Source organism: Rhinoraja longicauda, chromosome 10, assembly GCF_053455715.1.
Source record: "Rhinoraja longicauda isolate Sanriku21f chromosome 10, sRhiLon1.1, whole genome shotgun sequence".
Taxonomy (NCBI): domain Eukaryota; kingdom Metazoa; phylum Chordata; class Chondrichthyes; order Rajiformes; family Arhynchobatidae; genus Rhinoraja; species Rhinoraja longicauda.
The window spans coordinates 37,667,541-37,681,596 of NC_135962.1; the positions used below are offsets into that span (position 1 = coordinate 37,667,541).

At 41.6% G+C, this 14,056-nt stretch overlaps 1 protein-coding gene across 5 annotated transcripts in view; it reads left to right on the top strand.

The window, feature by feature from the left end:
* fermt2 (FERM domain containing kindlin 2) overlaps positions 1-14,056 on the top strand; it is a 109,031-nt gene that overhangs the window by 82,897 nt on the left and 12,078 nt on the right. For all 5 annotated transcript variants that reach the window (XM_078406673.1, XM_078406676.1, XM_078406677.1 and 2 more), the window contains 3 exons: positions 2,015-2,139; positions 4,873-4,979; positions 6,657-6,878. In XM_078406673.1, coding sequence (XP_078262799.1) covers positions 2,015-2,139; positions 4,873-4,979; positions 6,657-6,878 — 454 coding nt within the window. The remainder of the gene's footprint in view (positions 1-2,014; positions 2,140-4,872; positions 4,980-6,656; positions 6,879-14,056) is intronic.

A 14,056-nucleotide genomic window follows, 5' to 3' on the forward strand; every position in this document is an offset into this window, starting at 1 on the left:
CTCAGGGGACTGTGTCTCTGCGCATCCCTTTGCAACTGGATCCTCGACTGCCTCATCATTGGCACAACACTTCCTCCTTAATAACTAGCAGCACAGGGGCACCTCAAGGCAGTGTACTTAGTCTGCTCTATTCACTCCATACCCATGACTGTGTAGCCCGACGCAGTTCCTACTCCATCTTTAAATTTGCAGATGACACCCCCATTGTTGGACAAATTATGGGTAATGAAGAGTCAGAGTATAGGAGGGAGATGGATCATCTGATTGAATGGTGCCGGAACAGCAACCTTGTTCTCAATGACAGTAAGACCAAGGAGCCGATTGTTGACTTTAGAAGATGGAAGGTTGAGGATCACAAATCTGTCTTCATCAATGGGTTGGTGATGGAGAGAGTCAACAGCATCAAGTTCCTCCTATAGACCTCAAGGAACTGCAGATGCTGGAATTTTGAGCAAAGCCCAAAGTGCTGGAGGAACAGCAGGTCAGGCAGCATCTCTGGAGGGAATTGCAGTCTGAAGAAGGGTCCCGACCTGAAACGTCGTGTGTTCATTCCCTCCACAGATATCACCTGATCCGCTGAGTTCCTCTAGCATTATGTAATTTGCACGTGTTAAAATTAAAATGTGTCAGAATTGCGTTGATGTTCCCAACCTGCCCCCATTTGTGAGGCAGTCTGCTTTTGGCCAACTACATGTACCATCCAAGTACACACATGAGTTGGCCACCAGAAATGGGCAGTTGTACAAAAGGCTCCTAATCCCAGTGTTCACAGCCAGTTTTAAAACTCTCTGCTGTGCTCCCCTCCTGATTTCAGCTTGTATGTTCTCCACTGCTAAATAGGGTGCAGATCAGTATACATAGTTAATAGGTGCAGGATTAGGCCATTCAGCCCTTCAAGCCATTCAATATGATCATGGCTGATCATCCAAAATTAGTACCCCGTTCCAGATTTTTCCCCATAATCCCTTGATTCTCTTAGCCCTAAGAGCTAAATCTAACTCTGAACACAATGTAATCATCTGATAATTTGCCAACAAGTTGATGAATTGTTTCTTTTTAGACATATAGATGTTATAAGAGTAAACTCTTAGGTGAATACCCAAGGGGCCATTCTTTCTCGGTGCTGATTTGCAGTTGTGTTCTGGAAGTTGTGGCCTATCCAAGATCTTCCAAAGTTGTAAAAGTCTGGTAAAAACCCGCAAAACACTCTTGAGGATTTTATTTCATTTCTTTTCCACACTCACCGAAATGATGCTTCTAAATGGAGGAGATTGCAGTGGTGAAGAAAATTCCATTGCTTTTATATAACGTTATTTAATTGTCATTTTTGTGATTTAATAGGAAAATTATTTTCAAAAATATGACTTCAGTGACACTAGATAATAAATCTCGGCAGCAAGTCAGGTGAAGGTGACAACATCATTGGTAGAATTATTGCAGGACGTTGGTGAGGCCGCACGTGGAGTATTGTGTTAAGATTTTGGTCACCCTGCTCTAGGCAGGATATTATTAAGCTGAAAAGAATGCAAAGAAGGTTTTCAAACGTGTTGCCAGGATTTGTGGGCCTAGCCTTAGGGAGAGGTTGGGCAGGCTAGGACTTTATTCCTTGTAGTGCAGAAGACTGATAGGTGGTCTTAAAGATAAAATCAGGAGGGGAATAGATAAGGTGAATGCATTGTCTTTTTCTAAGGTTGGGGAATCAAGAACTGGAGGGCATAGGTTTAAGGTGAGAGGGGAAAGATTTAATAGGAAACTGAGAAGCAAATTTTACACTCAAGAAGGTGGTGAGTATATGGAATGAGCTGGAGTGAGTACAATAACAACATTTAAAAGACTACAGGGATAGAAGGTTTAGAGGGTTATGAGCCAAACGCGGGCAAATGGGTCTAGCTAAGATGGGGCATCTTGGTTGGCTTGGACAAGTTAGGCTGAAGGGTCTGTTTCAGCGTTATATGACTCGAAAAGATGTTTAAATACTGATTTTTTTTCTCTTTGAAAATAATCTGTCCTGCAGACCAAAGAAATTAACTCTAAAAGGTTACAAGCCATACTGGTGCACATTCAAAGACACCTCCATTTCCTGCTACAAAAGCAAAGATGAATCCCATGGACCCCCAGCTCATCAAATGAACTTGCGAGGTGAGGGCTACTTGTTAATGCATCAAAATACGATGACTTGCAGGATCCATTGGCAACGGCTCAAAAGCTCTCCAGTAAGAGGAAGTGACTTATACAAGAAGACAGGACGAAGAGTGACAGGGACATTGAGCAATACAGACCCCATGAGTAACAGCTGGTCAATGGTTCTGGAAATGAAATGAATGAACTCTAATACTTTCCACTTTATCGTTGGTCTCCCATGGAATCTAGAGTAAATATCCTGGGTTTAGATTATTATTGTTGTTTTGCAAGCTATCCAAACAGATCAGATAGACCATACATGGATACATTCAAGTCAAACTCGGATACAATAGAGAGAGCAAGGGCAAAGATACAGTGCAGATTATAGTTCTCAGTATTGTCATGCACCAGTTCCGGAGACAAATTGCAATGTCATCAAGGGGTAGAGGTGAATCGGACAGTACCCTAGCTTATGGAAGGACTGGTCAGAAACCTGATAACAGAGGGGAAGTAGCTGTTCCTGAGTCTGATGGTGTGCGCTTTCAAGCTTCTGTATCTTCTGCTGGATGGGAGCAGGGAGAAGAAGGAATAACTGGGGTGGGAAAGGGTCTTTGATTATGTTGGCTGCTTTCCCAATGCAGTGTGAAGTGTAGCAGTTTGTGCAGAGTCAATGGTGGGATGTCTGGTCTGTGTGACGGACTGGGCTACATCTACAAATCTCTGCAATTTCTTACGGTCTTGGGCACAGCTGTTCCCAAAACAAGCTGTGACACAACCCAACAGTGTGCTTTCAATGATGAAAGTAGACATTTGTAACAGTCATTGAAGACATGCTGAATTTCCTCAGTCTTCTCCTGAAGTCTTGTTGGTGTGCCTTCATGGCTGAAACATCAATGTAGTTGGTCCACAAAATATCCTTGGTAATATTAATGCCACACATCTCAAACGGAGCTAAGAGGAAGACATGCCTTCCCTCTGCCACCTTGTTGGTGAGAAAATCGATATGGTCTACAGCCACTCCAATTCTCCAGAATCAAATGCCGTTAAAATAGTGTATCATTATATTCCTTGAACAAAAAATTTTAAAGGCTGGAAACATACAGCACGGAAAGAGCAACTGTTCATGTTTCAGATCTGTTGTAGACCTGAGACATTCATTTTGTTACTCATCACACAGATGTTGCTGGACATCCTAAGTTTTGCCAGAATGGTCTGTTTTTGCTTCAGGTTCCCAGCATCTTTCTGTTTTTTTAATTGTTTTTCATACTCCTTCATACCCCTGCCCAACAAAACCCTATCAATCCCAATCTTAAAACTTTCAGTTGATGTGCTATCTAGAGCACCTTCGTGGGAGAGAGTACAAATTCCTATTCTTGTATTGCAGTCTTTGCCGCTTTAGCAAGGAATGAGCCGTCCTGTAAAGAATTATTCTCAAACTATGTAGGCCTCTGGGTGGCTTCAGTCAAAGATACTAGAAGAACAAGATAGACCACTTGACCCTAAAAATCGTAGTACGTCATGGCACCATTTTATTAGGCAGAAACTTGCAGAAACATTTAAAAAGAGAAATAACAAAAATCTGTGAATTGATAAATGAGATATATTCTGCATTTTAATGGTATCATCACATATACTGTTCCCCCAAAACACTGATTACACTGCGGGAGGCATAGCGAACGACGGGTTTTGCCTACTAAAATAGCTCCTTTGCTTACTACACTTCAGTATACGCGATTTCAACGGAGTGGTCCATCTTGTTCCTCTAGTATCCTTGGTTTCAGTCACCAACAGTTTAGTGACCTCCATCTCTCTTTTCCAGCTCCCTCCCCCTCCCAATCTGTCTGAGGAAGGTTCCTGACCTGAAACATTGTCCATTCCCTCCGCAGGTACTGCACAGCCACTGAGTTCCTCCAGCACTTTGTGTTTTAAAATATATTGAATAAATCTCATGCAGGGAAAAAAATTATTTGCTAACCCTGAGTCAAGAATCACACATACAAAATCATCTTAGTCCATTGACCTCCTGTTCTTTCCCTTAAACCCATTTGAGCTGCTTATTCCCACATCAACTCAAATTCCTGCAATTAAATCTGCTTTTCTGCTTCTCCCAACTTCACTTTTTGGTATGGTGTCACTTTTGTTTAACAGTTATGTGAAATACTTGGAGTGGGAGGAGTTGTTTCTATATCAATTGAACCAGTATTTGACTATCAGTTTACTTAAGTCAGGGCAGGGTGAACAATCATCTAAATTATTTAGAGAGGAATTACAAGAGCTCTGGTAGAACTCAATTTACTGCTCTGAATCAGATACTTAACCAGCCAATAATAATTTCAATATATGCAGTTGATTTTCTTTTGAACTGATTTGATTTGATTAGAACAGTACAGCACAGGAACAGGCCCTTTGGCCCACAATGTCTATGCCGAACATGATGCCAAGACCAATTCTTATCTGCCTGCACTCTATCCAGCTCCCACCATTCCCTGCATATCAATGTGCCTATCTAAAAGTCTCTTAAACACCACTATTGTATGCCCCAACCACTGCCCCTGGCAGGGCATTCCAAGCACCTTCAACCATCTGTGCAAAAAAACTTGCCCCGCTCATCTCCTTCAAACTTTGCCCCACTCACCTTAAAGCTAAGCTATCTAGTATAGAAAAAAGCTGGTATAGAAGGAATATGTTTAGAAAAACTAGCCAGAATGACTGTTGAAGTGAATAAGTCCTGCTGTAATTTTTCTGGAACAGGTTGTGAAGTCACCCCTGATGTAAACATATCTAGCCAAAAGTTCAATATCAAGTTGCTGATTCCAGTGGCAGAGGGGATGAATGAAATCTGGCTGCGTTGTGATAATGTAAGTATTGATCTTGAGTTTATTGACTTTTTGGAATCCAAATTAAACATGCTGCTGTGAAGATTGTTTACATTGATTTAGCCTGGCTTATGTTTGAGAAGTGAAAATACAAATTAACTCCAGTTCAAATGGCAACATACTCCTTGTTCCTTAAATTCTGGCTCTATGCTGTCTAAAGTTGCTGATTTTAATGTAGCCTAGTTTTAGATTTGTACCCCATGTTCTTTTGTGATTGCTTTAGTTAGTAAAATAAATGTAATAAATGCTTACAATGTGTATTCCAATTTTTGTTACACTGATATGAATGTGACTCTCATTTGAACCTTGAGCACACCAGACTAAAGCAAGGAATGATAATAGATCGTAACTGTCTTTTCCTTGAATTGTTATTCTGTTTCCTTTTGCCATTTTTTAAAGTAAAATATAGTACAAGAGGAAGCATTATCGCTGACAAAGATGAATTGCAAGGAGTGCATTTCTATGACAGTACCCGCCAGTACAGTGTACTGGCACATCTAAAAGGTTAAAAACAAAATTAACGAACAGCATTCAATACCATTGCATGAATCTTTCTATGCGCACCAGCACATTTTTCTCAACTAAAAGGGCAAATTCCATTTTAAGAAAGAAATTTTGGAAATAGCCTGAGGGATGGCCTAGAGTTACTGCCTGGTGCTCCGGTTTCCACCCACATTACAAAGATGTGCAGGTTTGTAGGTTAATTGGCCTCTGTAAATTGTCCTTAGTGAGTAGCCTTGTCCCCAGGATAGAGCTAGCTAATAGATAGACCAGAACTGCACACAATATTCCAAATGCACCCTAACCAAAGTCATAGAGTCATGCAGCATGACAACAAGCCATTCAGCCCATCATATCCATGGTGACCAAGATGCCCCAGCTCAATTAATCCCATTTGCCTGCATTTGGTTCATATCCCTCTTAACTTATCTATGTACTTGTCCAAATGTCTTATAAATGTTGTTTTTGTAGTATCTGCCTCAACTACCTTCTCTGGCAGCTCATTCCATATACCTACCACCTTCTGGGTGAAAAGTAGCCCCTCAGATTCTTATTCCATTTTTCCCCTGGCACCTTTAACATGGTTCTTGATACCGTACCCTGGATAAAAGACTCTGTGCATTCTGGTAGAGATACTGCCTCACAAGCCCAGAGACCCACATTCAATCCTGACCTCAGGTGCATATTCTCCCTGTGACCATGTGGGTTTCCTCCCACATCTCAAAGACATGCGGGGTTGTAGATTAATTGGCCTCCGTAAATTGCTCCTGGAGTGCAGTGGATGGATAAAAAAGTGGGGTAACATGGAAACAGCGTGAATGTGTGATCGATAGTCGGGCATAGGCTCGGTGGGCTGAAGGTCCTGTTTCCATGCCGTATCACTAAACAAACCTAAAAAAACAGCTTGTCAATTCCCCCGTGATGTTATACACCTCCATAAAATCCCTCTTCCCCCCCCCCCCCAGCCTCCTGAGCTCCAAAGAATAAAGTCCAAGCCTGCCCAACTTCTCCCTTACTGCTCAGGGCCTCGAGTCCTAAAAAGCTGCATCATAACTCTGTGACTCCTATTCTCAATGCCCTGACTGATGAAAGCAAGTCTATCATACAGTATGTATTCTTTACCACTCTATTTAAGATGACTTTTATTATTTTTCTCAGGAGAAGCAGTACGCACAGTGGATGGCAGCTTGCAGGTTAGCATCAAAAGGCAAGACGATGGCTGACAGTTCGTACAGTCTAGAGGTGCAGAATATCTTGTCATTTCTGAAGATGCAACATTTAAACCCAGACCCCCAAGTTATTCCAGACCAGAACTCCACAGACATCAACCCCGAATGCCTTGTGTCCCCTCGCTATTTAAAGAAGTATAAAAACAAACAGGTATTCCTCCATTAAATCTTTTCTGTCGTTTTATGATGGACTGACAGTTCCATGTATTTTTGTAAGAAAATAACTGCAGATGCTGGTACAAATTGAAGGTATTTATTTCACAAAATGCTGGAGTAACTCAGCAGGTCAGGCAGCATCTCAGGAGAGAAGGAATGGGTGATGTTTTCGGGTCGAGACCCTTCTTCAGGCTGATGTCAGGTGGGCGGGACAAAGGCTGAGATGCTGCCTGACCTGCTGAGTTGCTCCATGTTCTTTTGTGGTTATGATATGTTTTATAGATGAATAAATATGAGTAATCTGGGAAATGTTAGTTGAAGGTTAAAAAAAGCTTGGTGACTGTTAGTACAATGCACCAAATTTTCTGGTAACTTTTAAATCAGAAGAAATCTTTTAAATCAGAAGAAATATGGGGATAATGTCATTAAACTTGCATCTAGGATGATGATATGCATTACAAACATAGTATTACAGCTGAAAAGTTGCTGTGATGCGTAGAACTTCAGTAAAAATGAGTGGTTTCCAGCCTGTGTTCTGTGTTAAAATAATTCTCTTTGCTAATTCACTTTTATACATTTTAGCTAGTAGGTACTTGACAATTCCACAAGCTTTGCTTAATTTGTAGTCAAGAATGTGATCCATCTGTTAGGCTTGATGAAAAATTATTTTCCCCTTACCCTCCACCCATGCTTGCTTCCAATATACTGAAACTTTCGTGCTGGTCACAGAAGAAATGTTGCAAATTCTCCAAATTCAGCAAAATCCTGTAATTGGAAGCCTTACTTCTTGGAATTGTATTTCAAGGCAAGTCCTTGAGTCGTAAGACTTTTTCCGCTCCTAAAATAAACGGCAAAATTGTTGTTGCAGGATGTTGGCAAGTTCTTGAACCTTTTGTTTCCACTAAGTTTTTTCTTTATCTGAGCCCTGTGCAGAAGATTTCAATGTAAGGTCTTCCAGGAATAATTGCAAGATATTTATTGAATTATCAGAGAACAGCTTGCACAGCAAGACATCTTCATGATCTCCAAAACATCTCAAAGGACGTCAATAAAATTATTTTTGAAATGTTACTTTGTATGGGATGAAGGAGCCAGCTTAACTGTGTGGTTGCACAGTCAGCAGCAATCTCTTTCCATGTTGTTGGTGGAGGGATAATTATTGACCAGGACCTCAGGGAGAACATTTATGCTCTTCAAAATATTCCCAATGAATATTATTTGAGCAAGCCATCAGGTTTTTGGTTTAGTGTTTAATTTTAAACTAAGCCATCTTTGATCACGCAGCACTCTCAATACGCAGCACAAGTGTTGTGTGGGTGTCCACATGAATTTTGTGCTGAGGCTTCAAAGGGCATCGGTGAGGCCATATTTGGAATATTATGAGCAGTTTTGGGCCCCATATCCGAAGAAGGATGTGCTGGCGTTGGAAAGGGTCCACGGGAGGTTTACAGGAATGTTCCCAGAGATGATTAGGTTAACGTATAAGGAACGTTTGAAGGTTCTGGGCCTGTACTCACTGAAGTTTAGATAGATGAGGGGGTATCTCATTGAAACCGACTGAATCATGAAAGGCCTAGATAGAGTGGACATGGAAAGGATGTTTCCAGTAATGGGAGAGTCAGGAACCAGAGGACACAGCTGCAGAATAAATGGACGTGCTTTTAGAATGGAGGTGAAGAGGAATTTTCGACAATCTGTGGATTTCATTGCTATTGATAACTGTGGTGGCTAAGACACTGGGTATTTTTAAAGCAGGGATTGATAGGTTCTCGATAGTACGGGCATCAATGGTTACAGGGAGAAGGCAGGAGATTGGGATTGAGAGGGAAAAATAGATCAGCCATGATAGAATGGTTGCATAGACTCGATGGGCCTAATGGCCTAATTCTGCTCCTTTGACATGGTCTAAATCACATAATCTGTTGACACTTTGAGTGTTATCACTGCACTCTCTCTGACAGGTTAATATAATTGATGGTTCCCTATTGGTGACTTCTAAATGGCTGGACATACTTAATTCCACAAGATTTTGGGGGATGAATGGATAGAAGAAACATCCTTTAGCAAAGTGGAGGACGATCTTGTGTGCGTTTAGTTAATCAATTTGAAATCTCCCTAATCCATTCCTTCCCAGACCATTGAATTTCTCCAGCTTTTTTAAATCAAAATTCCACTATTGTCAGATTTATGTGGAGAAATTTGCCATGAGATGTTTTCTCAGGGCATCTTTCCCAATTATCTTTCTTTTTTACTGTCTTGATAAATCCGACAGTATTGAATTATGTTTTGCCAACTCCTTCTGCGTTTCATGATTCCACCATCTGTTTAGTTTGGAACTAATTATTGAAACTGTTCGTTGGCTTGTCAGACAAGCTTGATTGTTAATGCCCATAGTGTGCTAGTAATAGGTCATGTTCATAAGTTCATAACTGATAGGAGCAGAATTAGGCCATTCAGCCCATCAAGTTTACTCCACCTTTTATTCATGGATGATCCATCTCTCCCTCCTAACCCCATTCTCGTGCCTTCTCCCCATAACCCGTGACACCTGTACTAATCAAGAATCTATGTATCTCTGCCCTAAAAATATCTATTGACTTGGACTCCACAGCCTTCTGTGGCAATGAATTCCACATGGTCATTATGCAAATTTAAAAAGAATATCAATACCTTGGCAGTACATGACAAGAACCATCCCACGTATATTTCTCTTGAGGCCACCATCTTTTTTAGAACATGGAAAACAATACAGAGGCAAAATTACCGCTTCGTCCCATATTGTCTTTGCCGAACGTGATGCCCGGACCAACTCGTACCTGCTTGCACATAATCCATATCCCTCCATTCCCTAGGTATTCATGTGCCTATCCAAAAGTTTATTAAATACACTATCATATCTGCCTCTGCAGCCACCCCTGGCAGCATCTTTCAGGTACTCACCACCCTCTCTGTGTAAAACAAAACCTGCCTCACACGTCTCCTTTAAATTTTGCCCTTCTCACCATTTATAATGTTTGCTTAGAAACCTGGGTGAATGAATCAGAAATGTGTGTCCAGGTTTGTGGAGAAAAAATTAAGTTACCGAAGATATTCTAAATCATAATTAAGAACAGGGCTTTTCAAACTGGAGCAAACTGGGTCAAGAATTAGCTGATTAAAGCACAGGATTACTATACAGCACAATTAGTTTCAGACTCTCAATAACTACTGGATAAAACACTGTGGAGAGATTGATAACTGTGGTTTCTTCTTATAACTTGCAATAGAGTAGAATGCTCATTTATTTAGATTTTGTGTTCCTTTTTTTCTCTTATAGGTAAAAATATGCTTCGATGTGCTATCATTGACTTGAAAAATTGGTCAAATTGGCTAATATGTGTAACCCAACTGATGAAATGTTCCAAATGCAAGCAGCTAGATGGAGAAAGCTAGAAAGGATTTTCTAGTTTGGCTCTGTATAAATGTTTCACTGCGCTGGCATTTTTGAACAGGGAAGAATGATTCATGTTTCAAGGCTGTTTCTACTGTCCAATAACAATTAGTTTCCTGTTGGCTGAAGTCTTTCTACTGTAGGGGGGAGGGGGGGGGGGGGGGGAGACATAGGAAGGAAAAATCTGCTTAACACTAAAACTACTGTGATATAATTTTAAATGAGCTTTTTCATTCAATAGCTTGAGTCACTGTTAATGCACTGCAGTACTGGGGATGTCCCGTCAGAGCTTGCCCTGATATGCTCAAGTCCAGTGCACTAGTGTGCAATTGTAAGCCTGCTAGCCCTATAAACATTTGTGGCCAAATGTTTAAACCCAAGGGATGTTAGGAGGAACTTCTGGATACTAAGTGTAACAGAGGTTTTGACCAATTCTCTGAATGCATTCAAGAGAGAGCTAGATAGAGCTCTTAAGGATAGCGGAGTCAGGGGGTATGGGGAGAAGGCAGGAACGGGGTACTGATTGAGAATGATCAACCATGATCACATTGAATGGCGGTGCTGGCTCGAAGGGCCGAATGGCCTCCTCCTGCACCTATCATGTCAGTGAACACCGGACATAACTGGGTACATGAGACAAGATGAGCAATGGGCTCATTATAGGCCTGTTTCCATGCTGTATGATTCTGTGACTGTTAGGTCAAACGCGGGCAAATGGGACTTGCTTAGATGGGGCACCTTGGTCAATATGGACGAGTGGGACCGAAGGGTCTGCCTCTGTGCTCTAGGACTCTCCATGACTCTAAATAGCAGCACTGGTTCAGGACTATTGCCTAATCCAATTTCCATGCTCATATTGGTCAGTATCTAAATGAGCTTGAGGTCCTGCAGCCCCTGTAAATATGCACAAAAGCAGTGCTGAATATGATGGGATGTGATTGGGCTGCACAAGAAGAAGAACAAGAAAAAAAAGATAGAATGAACTGCAAATACTGGAATATTCAGTAGAACACAAAGTGCTGGAGGAACTCAGCAGGTCAGGTAGCATCTGTGGAGGAAATGGACGGGCAACGTTTCAGGGGTTGGGACGTTCTTCAGACTGATGGAGTAGAGGGGAGAAAGTTGGAAAAAAGTGGCAATGGGACAAAGCATGGCAAGTGATGGGTGGATACGGGTGAGGGGGTGGGTAAGTTTGTAAAGAAGAAGACAGGTATCTAAAATTGTACAGGTCTTGTTTAGTTTTGTGCATGCAGACACCTTTTCTCTGCAATTCGAGAGCATGTTTGGAATAAGTTGGGGAGATTAAGGGGGACACAGTGGCGCAGCGGTAGAGTTGCTGCCTTACAGTGCCAGAGACCCGGGTTCAATCCTGACTATGGTTGCTTGTCTGTACAGAGTTTGTACGTTCTCTCCGTGACTTGCGTGGGTTTTCTCCGGGATCTCCAGTTACCTCCCAGGCTCTAAAGACGTACAGATTTGTAGGTTATTTGGCTTGGAATAATTGTAAATTGTCCTTAAGGTGCGTGCGTAGGATAGTGTTAATGTGCAAGGATCGCTGGTCAGCTTGGTCTCGGCGGGCCAAAGGGCCAGTTCTGTATCTCAAACCTAAACTTAAAAATTATGGATTGCCACAGTGTAAAACATTGGCAATTTGAGAGAGAATGAGAAAGAAATGGGAGTGGGGGAGAGGGGTTGGTAAACTTTACTGGGTGTTGGGCCCAGAGTTATAGAAGACATGCTGGCCCCACTTAGAACATTTCTGCAAGACTCACTGCTGACACAAGAAATGGAGCCAGTTAAATTCTGTGCATGTCACCAGAGTCAAAGTTCAGCATTGCTGCGGTACACTGAAGGCTTTCATAACATTTGAGGCAAAATTTAACGTTTAATATTTCCACATTTGTTCCAGTTTACAGCGTTTTCCTTTCCTGGTCCCCACAGAGCTCCTCCTACTGTGAAAAAAGACCATCAATTGCTTTTCAGTTTACAACTCGGGGAGCTTTTGGACTATTGTGAAGATTAAAGTAATTTTAAATATTGTGTATGAGGGTTTTTCTTTAGCTTTTGTATTAGAAGATTAAAAATAAGGTTGTCTGCATGTTGAACAGAAAATATTGCATTTTCAAGTCGAGTGTTTAATTGTCCTATGTACTGACAACAGAACACCGACAGTCCAACTTGCTACAGCTTAACAACCCCGAGTTCTAAATTATTATTAGTGTATTAAATTAGAGGCACGGTTAATTCATAGGAAAAAAACACCAATCTTTTGTTTCCATGCCTGCGATTTAATAGAATGTCGTCCCACTCAACAGTCTGCATTTATATTGCACTTTTAACACTGCACGCACAATGTTCCATCAAGCTTTGCAAAAGCCTTATCCAACAAAATCTGACACCAAACTGCAGAGAGAGAGAGAGAGAGATTTCAAAAGCTGCCCTAAAGCATGGTTGTAGAGGTAGGTTTTTGCAGAGCATCCTAAAGTGAAACAGCTCCTCAGGCAAGGTTTTCTGAAAGGCCTTCCATTTGAAAACTCGGCCATAAGTTGCAGCCAAATGAAGTGAGTGGGGAGGGAGGAGGAAGGTAGAGATCTTCGGAGCGGACGGAGAAGGAGGAAGGAGATGGGGTGGGTGTAAAGCAGAAAGAAAGAGGATGCCATTGAAGGATTTGTTAAATGGTGTGAAACGTTTAAGATGAAGGCATTACTGGACTGGAAGTCTTTGTGGGTCAGTGGGAAAGAGGGCAATGGTTGGATGGAGATTAATGCAGTATTATATTGACGGCTGAGTTTTGGATGAACTCACAAATTTGCAAAATGTGAGGCTCCCCAGGAGATAAATACCTAAATGGCTGATTGTCATCTGATAATAAAGTATAGAAGTTAGTTTTAGCCAGGAACGTGCCTTGGCCAGTGATGATCATGTAGGAACCTGAGGGGCAAAGTTTTCACTCAGAGGGTAGTGGGCATATTGGACAAGCTGTCAGAGGAAGAAGTTGAGGCAGGTACAGTAATACCATTTAAAAGACACGTGGACGGGTACATGGATAGGAAAGGTTTAGAGGAATGTGGGGCAAATGCAGTTAAATGGGACTTGCTTAGATGGGGCATCTTGGTTAGCATAGATGATTTGGGCTGAGAGGCCTGTTTCTGTGCTTTACGATTTGATGACTGTGTTTTGCTTCAAACATGTATCCGGTTTTCCCCTGACATATTGACTACTTCTCCCTCTTTCTGGAGGAAAGCTTTATGACCCCAGCACAATGGAGCTTTTCTCCTCTCTTTCAGTGACTGTTAAACTTGTGACCTTCAGAACTGACACTCTCAGGAGAAGAGATGGTCTGTCCCAGTTCCTGCTCGCAAACTATTTGTAAATTAAGTGCATTGTTTATTAAGTCTTTTTATCTTGCTCCAGTGGAAAAAGTCCTGTGGAAACAGTCCCAATATCTAAAAGAGCTGCCGGACATTAAGTTTCTTATTTCTGGCTTAATCATGAGGGGCCTGTGTTGAATTCTTCGTGTCCTAAATGCCTTTGCTGAATGTATCCAGAACCTCTATCTTTGATTGAAAGATTCAGCATGGAAATTGCCCTTCGCTCTACCAAGTTAACGCCCACCATTGATCTCCCCTTCATACTAGTTCTCTGTTATCCCACATTCTCATCCACAACCTACGCACTAGGGGCAATTTACAGAGGCCAATTAACATCCAGACCTGCATGTCTTTGAAATGTGGGAGGAAACA